At 34.3% G+C, this 13558-nt stretch overlaps 1 protein-coding gene across 1 annotated transcript in view; it reads left to right on the forward strand.

Annotated features, from left to right (window-relative positions):
- LOC133184959 (uncharacterized) overlaps positions 1 to 13558 on the forward strand; it is a 226303-nt gene that overhangs the window by 145758 nt on the left and 66987 nt on the right. The window contains exons 120-133 of the mRNA XM_061320024.1: positions 418 to 585; positions 835 to 1047; positions 2060 to 2102; positions 2251 to 2414; positions 3074 to 3235; positions 3940 to 4155; positions 6119 to 6161; positions 6265 to 6425; positions 6635 to 6805; positions 9285 to 9494; positions 9609 to 9651; positions 9747 to 9919; positions 10015 to 10185; positions 13214 to 13420. Of these exons, the coding sequence (XP_061176008.1) occupies positions 418 to 585; positions 835 to 1047; positions 2060 to 2102; positions 2251 to 2414; positions 3074 to 3235; positions 3940 to 4155; positions 6119 to 6161; positions 6265 to 6425; positions 6635 to 6805; positions 9285 to 9494; positions 9609 to 9651; positions 9747 to 9919; positions 10015 to 10185; positions 13214 to 13420 (2145 nt within the window). The remainder of the gene's footprint in view (positions 1 to 417; positions 586 to 834; positions 1048 to 2059; positions 2103 to 2250; positions 2415 to 3073; positions 3236 to 3939; positions 4156 to 6118; positions 6162 to 6264; positions 6426 to 6634; positions 6806 to 9284; positions 9495 to 9608; positions 9652 to 9746; positions 9920 to 10014; positions 10186 to 13213; positions 13421 to 13558) is intronic.

Raw genomic sequence — 13558 nt, forward strand, 5'->3', positions numbered from 1 at the left:
TATTTGGACCAGACGTGCATAAATGTTATTAAATGTTGTACTGATGAAAAATCATACGGTTGTCATGATTCAGGTTTTATATTTTCTTGATTTAAAATAGAGACACTAATAATGAAAAAACTATTGCATATTAGTGAATTTATTTTGGTATGATACTTAGTCTCAATTTCATAACATTTGCTAAGATGAGCTTTATATAAAATCTTTACCTATGTTTCATTGAATCGGATTTTTACTAACTTCTGGGTACTTGAAAGTAGATTAGTCCTATATACTACGTTCCCTTGACATTTAACTAAACCTATGTAATGATTAAATTAACTAGTGCATTTTAATGAGCAGATTTTAACCCCACTTAAATCCTGCATTTCTTGTGATGTGCTTTGCAATATTTGATTACATATCTTTATTGAGTAGGATTTTCATTGACATCATGGGTGACAGACAGAAGATTCACAGAATCCTCATTACCCCAACATGGTCTTACTGAATTATATGAAGATCTTGGACTGGCAATGTTTTTAAGGGAAAACTCCTGTAGTGGAAGTACAAACTTCAGCTCTTTGGCAAGTGGATGGACAAATGGTAAAACAACTTGTTTTTAATTATATAGTAGGAAATGGATTTTATTATATTTATTTCTATTGATTGAGGATATTAACTGAATAAGCAGAAAAAACACCATTACATCTTCACAAGAGTTAGCTCTCAGAATTTTTTGTATGATGGCAAGAAACCTTGCCGTTCACTCGCTCCCTCATTTTGATGAATTCTGTTGGTGCATGTACATATGTGCATAATTTTAAAGATATGTGTACAATTTACAATTTTTAGACTGTCCAATCAACATTACAACTAAAGATCTACCACCAGAACTGGCTTGCTACATTCCCAACACCTGTACTGCAGTATATTGTTGTGTAAATTCCAGTAATCCATTCCAGAGATCGTTCTCAGCCTTCCTAGATTTTGATCCATGTGAAAACAGATTTCTGATTGGCATAGAGAACTTCATTCATAGCTTTTCAGTTTATGATATTTCATTTGGTAAGTAATTATTATCAGCATTAATTTATCATTTCCCTTTAGAGGTATTTAGTGAAAAGTACATTTGCCTTAGTTCTGTACCAGAATAACAGATTTCAATTTGGTCATACTTCTATCCCCCATATATGTTTGTTTAGTCGCCTGTCTGTCCCACTTCATGCCCCAATCACAACTTTAAAATTGATTGATTGATTGTATGATGTTTTAAGTCCTATTCGAGAATTTTTCACTCATATAGAGATATGTCACCATATACTGGTGAAGGGCTTCAAATTTAGACCTTTAATAGTCACTCAGGGCCATTGAGCAGTGAGGGTTCTTCATCGTGCCAATGCCTACCATTACACTGGTCCTCGGTTTTTTAAGTTCTCATCCGAATGACCTACAACTTTCACTTCAAAGTGCTTGGTGAAGGAACATTTGCTTCCTATTTTTTTATTTATCAACTTAGATCAGTCGCAGCCGTGATTCGAACACACGACCTTCCAATCACGGAGCGAGCGCTCTACCGACTGAGCCACCTTGGCGGTACTTTGAAATTGAGAAACACTATAGCTTAAAATTGGCACAAAGGTGATGGGAAGGTACTTAGGTCATTCGTCAGTGTGAAGATCACATGTTTCCAAGGGCTCCTGTTCCTGTCCATTGTATAACTTTGTAATGAATAAGATTATAATACTCTTCAGTTCAGTTGCTCATGACAAGAGGATGCAACTTTACCTTGAGTCAGTGCTATGTACATGTAAACAAGATCACAGGATTCATAAGCGTAAATTTTTGTCTAGGTCATAGAAATTTACTGCTGCAGTTTGATTCAGAGGTTATGAACAGAGAATATGTTATAATCAGAGTAAAATATTTGAAGAATATAAATGCTGCACAACACAGCAGTGTAAATATTTCAGATATTTCAGAATTTTTGGCAAATGTTTAAATTATTTGTTTTCAAGTAAATGTTTTATGTGAGCCCTGCAGGAAATATTTGTCTCATTAGGACAATTTTATTTTTCAGGTCAGGAGAATTTCTACTATCTAAAGAATATTATCAAAATGAGGTAAGTTAAAGATCAGTGGTATACTCTGTGTTTGAAAAGGAAACATTTCAAGCTATATGACTCTACTTTGAATATGGTTTAATATAGCTATTGTCAAATCAGATGAGCTATTGAGCCATTATGCATAATTAAATAATGCATATTGCAGGTATAGAGTTTATGACTTGAAAGCAGAGAGAAAATACCAAATCACTCTACGAATAAGCTTTTGTTTAGAGTCCACTGGTGTCTGTAGGTTTGAGAGTATGGTGTTCCAAAATGCCTTACTTCCTAAAAAAGTTTGTCAACTTTACTCTGGATTTGCAATTACCAGTAAGTTGAATATTGAGTTAAACACTGTGTTTTCAGCATGCATGACAGACACAGTGAATTGTCCCAACACTGAATTCTTTTTGTAAGTAACAACAAAGAATCCCTTTTGTAGCAGAGGCACTCGTATGTTTTAGTTGTCAATAGATAAATAAGGGGGGAAAAGATTTCCCAGAATTTCATTCGATCTATTTATTGTGCTCTTATTGTAAAAATTCTAAATGCTTTAATGCACATAATTATACTTTTTCTCTTAAATATTTACACAATAAAATGCTTTCTTTGGTTGATAGTACGGGAATTAATGTCGCAGCTGTTGCAGAAAAAATACATATGTAAATTTTTTCTGCAATAGCTGCGACATTAATTCCCGTACTAACAAACAAAGGAAGGCATTTTATTGTTTATATTTATATCTGTATAAAAAAAAAACAATCAAAGTATTATTAAACATGTTAAATATTGTATTATAGAAGTGTATGTCATTGTATGTATAATTGATGGAACAGCCGTTGCTGAAGAAATCTATGCAGGTGGCTTACTTAGTGTTGTTTACTCAGTGATAAATGGCAATGGGTTCCTTAAGAAATAAAGGAAATAATATTCAATGGATGTAAATATACATTTTATGAAGACAAAATTTGCGCATCTTTTCTTTACAGACTTTTCATTGAACCAGTGGAAATCTGACAAGCACATAATCACTCTGTCTGAACGGGATAGCTATTTGCTTCAAGAAGACCTGTTGATTTCTCAGTACTTGACATACCCTTGTTCCAGAGAATCGGAGGACTATACCCCTCATACCAATTACTGGAAAGATGGTACAATATATAAATATTGCATGTATTTGAGTGTAACATTGAAATTTTCACCCCAAGCTTAAGAAAACCATTGTCAACCGAGGCGCAACCTCAATGTTAAACTCAACTGCTTGCAATATTTATTATATTATAGTGAATTTTTTATACAAATAAAAGTGAACATAAATTCTGCGCACTCACTATTTTTGGAATATCACCCGTCGTTAAGCAATGTTGTTCGTTGCTACGCTGGAGGGCGTGGCTTCATCATTCAGCGGGTAATAGTGCTTTTTAACAAATGTTTCTCAACGAATCAGATACAACTAATTTACATGAAAGTATAATATAAATAATTATCATATAAATGCTTTGAATTGCCTTGCCTAGAAAAAATATATAACATGATTATCGCCTGCCTGTGGAAATCTGGGTGAAGGGGAACAAAATTGTCAATGTGTTGCTTCCCATCCACCGGGGCCTGATGGGATGGGCCACAACCTTCAAACATAATGAAATTTCAAAGATTCTTACTTATCATGTGGAAATCTATTAGACAAATTACAAACATAGAGCTAATAAGCAATCAGTCTTCTACCAAAAGAAGAAAATTTAATTGTAAGATTGTGTTTTTCTCATGTTATCTAACATTGGGATCTATAAAGAAATTACAACATTTTACTTACAGTGACTTTTAAGTTGCATGATCATCTTGTTTATATTAACAGTCTGTGGAATGATTCATGGCATTACCCAGTTTACAGCCTCAGACAAAATCAGCTGTTACCTGGCTTCTAACTGTACCGCAGTCACCTGCTGTATGTTTGATAATGTGTTGTCAAGAAATATAGAAGTCATACTGAAAATTGATTCCTGTAGATTCACCATGCGAATAGAGATTGAAAAACTTCATTTTGACATCAGTTTGTTAGCCATCAAATGGGGTGAGTTTGAAAAAAGTTAAAGCCAGGCAAACAATGTCCTTTTATTAGCTCACCTGGGCCAAAGGCTCAAGTGAGCTTTCCTGATCACATTTTTTCTGGCATCCGTCTGTCTTTCTGTTAACTTTCCACATTTTCAAGTTCTTTTCAAGAACCACTCGGCCAATTTCAACCAAACTTACTACAAAGTATACTTAGGAGAAGGGAATTCAGGTTTGTTCAAATGAAGGGCTATGCTTTCTTCCAAGAGGAGATAATTACAAATTAGTGAAAATGGACAGGTATATTTTAAAAATCTTCTTCTCAAGAACCACTCGGTCAGCTAGAATAGATGAAACTCATATGGAAGCATCCTCAGGTAGTGTAGATACAAGTTTGTTCAAATCATGACCCCCAGGGGTAGGGTCGTGCCACAATGGACGATCAAACTTTAAAATAGGATTACATAGGAAAAATCTTCAAAATTCTTTTTTCTCAAGAACAGCAATGTCACGATTGGTCATATTCATTTGGAAGCATCCTCGGGCAGTGTAAATTCAAGTTTGTTCAAATCATGACTACCGGGAGTAGGGTGGGGCCACAAAAGAAGATGAAACTTAAAGGATTTTTTTTAAATCTACTAAAGTCATGATTGGTCTTATTTATATGGAAGTATCCTCAGTTAGTGAAGATTCAAGTTTGTTCAAATCATGTCCTCCCCCTATCCCATTTAGGGGAAGGTTGGGACAACTTATGTATTTAAACTTTTCAATACTGAACTGACTTTTGCTTTTTCCTAGCCAAAGTGCTCAGGTGAGTGATGTTGCCCATGGGGCCTCTTGGTTATGTTACCTTACCTACAAAGGTATCTTTGTCATCTTTCCATTCATCTGCTGGAAGTTGTCACACATTTACTAGCAGAACTGTAGCGTTATGGTTTTATATTTTTGTCTTTGACCATTAACGCTAAAGATCCCGTAATGCAAATATGGTACATATTTACGGAGCAAGACTTTCTGCGCACTTTGGGGATGTATTCCGCCACTTTCCAGCATTTGTCAATCAACTACATTTTATTACCTAATTCTAGAATATTTTATAACCAACCTGTATATTCCATCCACCACCTAACCCTCTCTAGTCATCTCTACAGACCAATAAACTCGGTTGTTGTGAATTTGTTGTCGGATGGCAGAAAATTCAAAACAATCGAGTTTATTGGTCTGTGTAAGCGATTGTGAAGGGTTAGGAGGTGGATAAAAAAACACAGATGTCTAGAATTAGGGAATGCAAGGCAGTTGATTGACCACTGCTGAAAGTGGCGAAATACATCCCCAAAGTGCGCAGAAAATCTTAAAATATAAAACCATAACGCTACAGTTCTGCAGCTACACTTTAACAAGATATTGTAATAGATTGAAGTCTCTTTTTCACATTTAATATTTAGTTTAACTTTAATTTAGCAAATGAAATAAAAAAAATTTTATACAATGTCATTGTATGAATAATTTTTTATTGGTTTTCTTCAACAAAACTTGAAGAAAGACAACAGCAGAGGGTAAAAAAGTAAAAAAAAATGTTATATTTGAGACTGCATTGGGAGTCCAAATTGTATGAGGTATAAGGAAAAATCTTATCTAGAACAGCATCTTGTGAAACAAGAATTCTTTTATAATATATAGTTTCAAGTTTGTTAAAATCTTGACTTCTGATGGTTAGGTGGGTCAGACCACGGAAGGGGATCAAAGTTTGACAATTGAATAAAATTAGACAAGTCAAAAAAATTTCAAGCAGGACCAAAGTGACTCATGAGTGTCAAGGCCCACAGGCCTCTGTTGAAACTTTAACAATATGTGATATTACAGATATATATTTAAGTGGGGCTCAAAGTCTTGATATCTCACAGAGTTGACTTAATATTTTAAATGATTGCAGGTGCATGTTTATAAAATAAAATTTAACAAAATGTATCATGTTTATGTTTTAGGAGAGGAGATGAGGATGGACATGTATGGCATTTATTTAATAAGGTAATTAAAATTTTCCATGCTTTATATATCAAGTAAAAAGTAAAATTATATCAATTTATAAAATTTATATAGTATCTCTCATTTATAATTTTTGTCATTGCAGGATGGTAATGCAGAATTTCTATTATGAACACAAGTATCTATTAAGTATGAACATTAGTCAGTGCTACAAGCCAAAGAACTGTGATGTCCAACATGTTCTTTTCCAAAATTCATTGATACCAAAAGCTGTCTGCGATTGGTCGATGGATTATCAAATTAAAGGTTGGCAAGCAAATTAAAACTTTTTTATTTTTTATCTGCCAATTACCATTTGTAAACAATTTGGTACTGGAACAAGGATGCAAGGTTTTTGCAGCAAGGGGACATACTACCCCCTTTCCAACATTCCCTAGATTATTTTTTTATTGCTAGATTTCTTAGGTTATAACTTTCTTTTCAACTTAATAATCTTATATTCCGTGCTTTTGAAGGGTTTTCACTACACAGTTGGAAGTTAAAGAGAGGTTTGATCTCAAGTGATATAGAAGATCCTTACATACCTCAGCTGATGGAAGAACTTGGTATTGCATCATACACCAATATACCAATGTGTGTAATATCACCTGGCAATTCATTTGGAAGAGTCAATGGATGGAAAACAGGTTGGAAAAAGACCAATACACTGGTTATACATGTAGCAAAACTTTTAAAGATCCGTCCTAAATATTTAAGAAGAGCGTAGAACTAAAACTCCAAAAATAAAAATTAAAGTGAGATCCAAAAGATTAGAGTCCAAAAAGTATTCCAAACGAGTCAAATAATAGAGTCATAGCATAGAATGCCGTTTTCCGGCAAAACAGGGTATTTTGTGCTCAGAGGGTATTCATGGTCCCGGATATAAAAGTACTTTTCATTGGCTAACTTAACATTACCATACCACCTACGCTTAGTCCGTAGGTCTGTCCGTTGACCTATGAACCCCAACATGGCACCACCCTCAAATGCAAGTAAACACTCATTACTAATATTTATGGGCTCAGTCCTTATCTCTACACCCCATGAGTTCTAGCCCTAAGCTCTTTTACTTATTTACTTCAAAGTTCCCAATTTTATTGCTCTTGGTCAAAAATCTTAATAATACCATTGCATTTCCGTTCAAATTTTATTACTTGGTATCGATGGGCTTGATTGGTCTATTCTGATCAATTCCATTACAAAAATGATTTACAAAATTATAGTTCATTGTACCAACAACAAAATCCAATTTGTTCTAACAAGATAATTATAGTTCATGAACATAAAGTCCCTTTTCCAATTATAAAGTCACTGTATGAGGTACACTAATAATGTACATCCTTGTTTAATAAACTTTTATTTTATTTTACTGTCACTACTAAGTTCACTATTAAAAACTAAAATGATTATGATATGAATATAGTCCAAGTTTAAAATGTTCAAATGAAATGTCCGTTCTAAACCCTATAGGTTTACAACACTCTGAGGTCTTGGGCCATGAAACTTATTCAGTACGTATTTTGCATCAAATGTATAGGTAACTTTATTTCAATATATCATAAAAAACGGTCACTGTATGTGACAATGAATATGCATAAATGTATATGTATATGCATGAAATATATGGAGATAACGAACAGTATTCAAACTCAAAAGTCCATTAAACAATGCAAAATAGGAGCAGAGCAAACACGGACCTCCAAACATCAGAGATGGGATCAGGTGCCATGGAGGAGTGAGCATCCCTGCCGACCGGTCACACCCGCCGTGTGCCCCTTGTCATGATCGGGAAATAACGGAAAAATCCGTCGACAATTCAGTGTATATATAATGGCCTAACAATTAGTATGAAAAACGTCAATCAGCATTAGACTCAATGATAAATTGTATTTTGCTGACAAGGTCATTGTATCGACCATAGAACTTACGAAATGATGACTTTAAACGAGACAGCTTATATTCTTGTTTCATCAACTTATTTGTCAATAATTTACCTCGTTTTAGAAATTGTACATACGTAGAGCATGCTCTTGCGTATCAAATCAACTGAGAGATATATACCCCGTATGCAGGTGATGAAGGTATATTGCTGCATAAGTAAGGGAAGTTGACGATTGAAAAGTTAAAGTCATCACGTTTATCATAAAGCTTGGTTGTTAGATTACCATTAACGTCTTTTTCAAGTAAAATATCCAAATATGAAACAGATGTGTCGGACTCTGTGGTATCTTTTATCTCAAGTTCACCAGGATATATCGTATCGACATAAGAATGAAAATAGCCATTGTTAATTGACAATACGTCGTCGATATATCTAAATGTCGAGTTGAACGCCACAGCAAGTGATTTCTTCTTTTCACGTACAAGTTTTTGGACAAAAACTTACTTTTCATAAAGTATATGGTAAAAAGGGAAATGATGAATCACTTTTGGCCATGTTCTGTAGATTGTGCGACATAAATCATATGCTGAAAGATAATGAAATAGACTTTATCCTTGGATTCCGGATGCCGGATCTGACCTATAATTTCCAGATTAGTGACCAGGTTGACGATTTTGGAGCAGATCTCATTTCTTATTAACTATAAGCCCCATATTGACCAAACTTGCAAACTTGCACGGATGATACATCTAAGAATGCACAACCTACCGGATCTGACCTACATTTTCTGGATGAGTGACCAGATTAAAGTTCTTGGAGCAGATCCATTGCCAAGAAATTATAAGGCCTAACTAAACCAAACTTGCATGGATGCTGCATTTAGGGACGATCACTCTTAAATAGCATCAGATGCTGGATTTGACTAACATCTTCTGGGTGAGTGACTAGTTTTTAGATAAGTCCATTTCCATGTAACTGCAAGCCCTATCGGACAAAAATTGCATAAATGTTGCATCTAGGAATGCACACTACTAGATTATTACTTTTATATGGGACTTTGCCTTACTTAAAGACAATATTCGTTGAGGTGAGCTCTATTTTCTATGATTACCTATGTTTATAGAAAATGTTGACTTCAGTAATAATGGTATTAGCCATTAGAAACAAAATACAGCATGTGCAAAATGTCAGATTTTGTCTGAATGGTTAAAAGAACACTGCTAGTGGATGTATCATTAAAACAGGCTGTGCAATGAATGTCAGCTTACCAACCCTGGATTCCAACATAAACTGTGACCTGCTGTCCACCTGTACAGGGGTGAGATGTTGTGTACACGCTTCACTTCTGAAGAGAAACTATGAAGTCTACTTCCACATTGACCACTGTACCAGTAGTCTTAGCATACAGATAGAACAAGTCTTTCACAACCAAACTCTTGATGGATTTCGTTGGGGTAGGTTTAAAATGTCTGTTGATTCAGGGAATACAAATTTCCAAACTGTTATTTCGTAAGTATGTAAAGAATGAGTTGTTACAGTAACAATGATTGGATTCTTTAATATTTTAGGTAATGCACATGAATTCAAGCTACTAGGAGTTTACAGAATCAGGTATGTAAGACTACGAGGTTTTATTACTATACAAAACTATTTTTAAAAAGTTAGCAAATATGTATTTAAAAGTGGATTTTATTGCCTATGTCCAGGTACATTGTGTATGATCTGCCAGAGAAAGATGTATATCTACTTTCACTGGATGTAATGGACTGCTATGAATCTATCAATCCTCAGTGCAGTACAACAGCAACCTTTACTGTGTTTAACAAGGCAGCCATTCCTAAAGCTCAGTGTTCCTGGGATCAGAGTTACAGAATTCAAAGTAAGAAGAATTCAGCATATTTCTTTGATTGAAATAAATAGGGATATAGAGTTATCTGTCTAATGGAAGAAATTTCCTTTTCTTATCTCTTTCAGACTTTTCTCTCAAGTCATGGCTAATTGAGAATAAACTGAGAAATGCCACGGACCTGATCACAAATGAATACAAACTTGCTAAACTCTTGGATGAGCTTGCATTGTCACAGTACTTTGAAACATCCTTATGTCAGTTTACAAGCCAGACATCAAGTTTTGGATGGACATCTTGTAAGTCATCATTTTTATGCCTGGCCATGAATATGGCCAGGGCATATAGAGTTTGTCATGTCCGTCTTCTGTTTGTCCTTCCGTCCCGCTTTGCGTTTAGCTCAGTTCAAAGCTAAGTTTTAAAGAAACTACTGTGGTTTCATTATTATTCGTGGAACACCAATTTTCGTGAATTTCGTTGTTGAGTCGATCCACGAAATTTAATGTTCATCGAAATTTGGTGTCTCCATTTTTATTTATGTTGAACCTTTAAAAAGCCCATTCCGACTTTCGTTAATATATGCAAATACCCCCCCCCTTTTTCTGTCTTTCCCAACAGGTTGACTTTATAAACATATTTTATCAGTTTAAGAATATCTAAAAAAGAGGAAGAAATGCTTCAAGATAATTATCTGGACTTTTTTAGCAAAATGTTTGAATATTTTCCATGAAAATTAACAAATAACACGTAGATCTGTCAATGCAGTGCATACAGCCAATCAATGGTATTACTCCAAGAGATAATAATCAGGCGTAAATGTGTTTAAATTTGTTATTCTCAAACGATCTAACGGGTCAAACCCCATTATCACCTGCAGAATGAAAACAACAAATTATCGTTAAATAAAAATTCCGTAAGAAAAAAATCTGTTCAAAACAGGCTAAATTCATACAAATTATTAACAAAATTCAATGCTAATTTGACTTTTATCTGTTCGTTTAGAAATATATTTTTTGTTAAACGTGAGATAATGGGTATGTATGTTGCCAACGTCCTGCCATTTTGACGTCCCTTCACGGCTTAATTGTTTGTCGTCGATTTTGTATGCTTAACGCGTGAAATCGTATCCAGCGAGCGTGGACAATGGTGGATGTGTTTGTTCGTATATCTACAAACAAGGGGGTGTGGATGTCTCTGTCAAGTGCAGAAACATACGCTGTGCATGTAAAAATAAGTATTTAACACCATTTTTTAAACTGAAATGCTTAATTTCTGTTACTTTTAATGTCCTGTTGCCACACTTAATTATTGTCCGTATGTGCGCTTAAAAATAAAAATCAAATTGTCTTAATATTTTGAGATACTTGCACACCTTTTTCCCGAAACGTTGATTAAATAAAATTCTATTTTCATTAATTGTTTTTAATAATCTGTTTCAATATCCGAAATTAAATTGGTCCATCGAGGTCCCAGTGTTACAGTGGAGACGGTTTCAGACTTGAAAAAATTTCAGATGAGTAAATATAAATAATAAATTAAAGAGTTTTTACCTGTTGGTAATTGTTTTTAAATATTTACGTACTGTTAACATTGTAAATGACATGAAGGTTTCCGCTAAAGCACACGGCGAGAGAAAAAAAAATGATAAGATGACAATTTTTTTCTGGACCATTATCCACGAATTTATGTATCCTCGAAACTATGTTTTTTACTAAATCCACGAAAATTGATGCCCACGAATATTAATGAAACCACATTATTCAAGATATTTTTATCAAACTTCATATGCTGATATATATATATATATGGATGAGAACTACTGAACTACTGATACATACTGAATTGAGTTATTCAACTGCATTTACCTTTACCTTGACTTCATTTTATTAAATTAGTTTTTTTGCTCAGTTTTAAAGAAACTTCATATGCTTATACATACTGATTTCATCAACATTTTTTGACATTGACATTTCTTTTGACCTTGACCTCAATTTTCTTAAATTAGTTTTTAGCTTAGTTTTAAATAAACCATTCAAAATATTTTATCAAATTTAATATGCTGATACTAGTATTAGTGAGAGCTATTCAACTGCATCAAAAATGTTTGACCTTGAACTTTCCTGTGACCTTGACCTCACTTATCTCAAATTTGCATTTTGCTTAGTTTAAGATATTTTTATGTATGCTTATGCACGTATGCATAATTTGGTGAGAAATTATCATCTATATCCAACTTTTTAGATTTCAATTTCATTTTTTTGAAAAAAAAACTATTTAATAGATCTCATCAAATTTCATACACTAAAACAAATTTTCATGTTGCATTACTAATTTACCTCTCAGGGGCATTGATGACCTATGAACATATTTCTTGTTTCCTAACAATTCTCGATTCTTCATTTTCACCACTTTGTACCAGTCTAGAGAGGATAATTATTAGGGCCCCGCTCTGCGGGCGCCATATAGTGATCAGTCTGTCCGTCCGTCTGTCCGTCCGTCCGTCCGTCCGAGATCTCTTGTCCGGAACATATCTTCTCTCTCCTTGGCCCAATCTGGCTCATATTTCACGCACAGAGTGCCTTCGGGTAAAGAGTGTGTAGTGACCTTGAGCCATGTTTCTAGGTCTAAGGTCAAGGTCATAGCAGAATTATATGAAAAATCCTTGTCTGGAGCATATCTTCTCTCCTCTTGGTCCAATGTAGCTCATACTTCACTCACAGAGTGTCACTGGTCAATGGATGTGCAGTGACCTTGAACAAAGTTTCTAGGTCAAGGATCAAGGTCAAAAATAGCCTCTCTGTTTAAAATCTTTGTTCGGTACATGGTTTCTTTCTCTTAAGTCCAGTCAGCCTCAAACTTTACCAATTGATTTAGGGTACAGAACATTTGTGATTTTCCTTCCATATTTTGATATAAATGCAATAGTGTTCATAGAGGATATGCAACATTTGTGATTTTTGTGCTGCTTTTTGATAGAGGGTATGGAGCACTCTCGATTTTCGTGCCATTTTTTATTATAACAAGGATGACATAGAAGCCCTTTAGACTCTTACAACACATCCCTTAATGGTACACAAGTGTTCCTCTTCAAAATAAACCCTTTTCAGCTACCTTACATTTTCATGTTCGTTGCTGAAAGCGGGGCCCTTTGAGATGGCCATCATCTCAATGATATCTAGTTTTATTCAGTTCAGATAGAAAATTCATATCATACAGCATTTTAAAGGATGTCACTTTTATACTATATTCCACTTGATCTGATGTTATTGTAACTTACTTGAATTACAACTTAAAGTGACAGATTGTTGACCATGAATTTATTTTTAGCATGTACCAAATCTGTATCCAGGCCAAGCATTCCTGAAGGTCTTTGTCATTTGTCAGAAGATTGTACTTCAACAGAGTGCTGTTTCAATGTTGACTTTTTACATCGAAGCTTCAGAGTTTTTCTAACCATTGATCCATGTAATGCAATCCTGCATGTAGGAATAGAGAAACTGAAAAGAGAAATTTCACTTGTTGATTATCCATTTGGTAAATATTTATTAAGTTTCACATTTTCAATTCATTTTATTATTATGCCATTTGAGATGGAAGATTAAGGAGCATATTGTTTTTGTCATGTCTAAAAATCTTCTATTTTGTCTGTCACAAACTTTAACCTTTGTAATA

Source organism: Saccostrea echinata, unplaced genomic scaffold, assembly GCF_033153115.1.
Source record: "Saccostrea echinata isolate AGI-Se365-2 ecotype Australia unplaced genomic scaffold, CSIRO_AGI_Sech_v1 ptg000012l, whole genome shotgun sequence".
Lineage (NCBI taxonomy): Eukaryota > Metazoa > Mollusca > Bivalvia > Ostreida > Ostreidae > Saccostrea > Saccostrea echinata.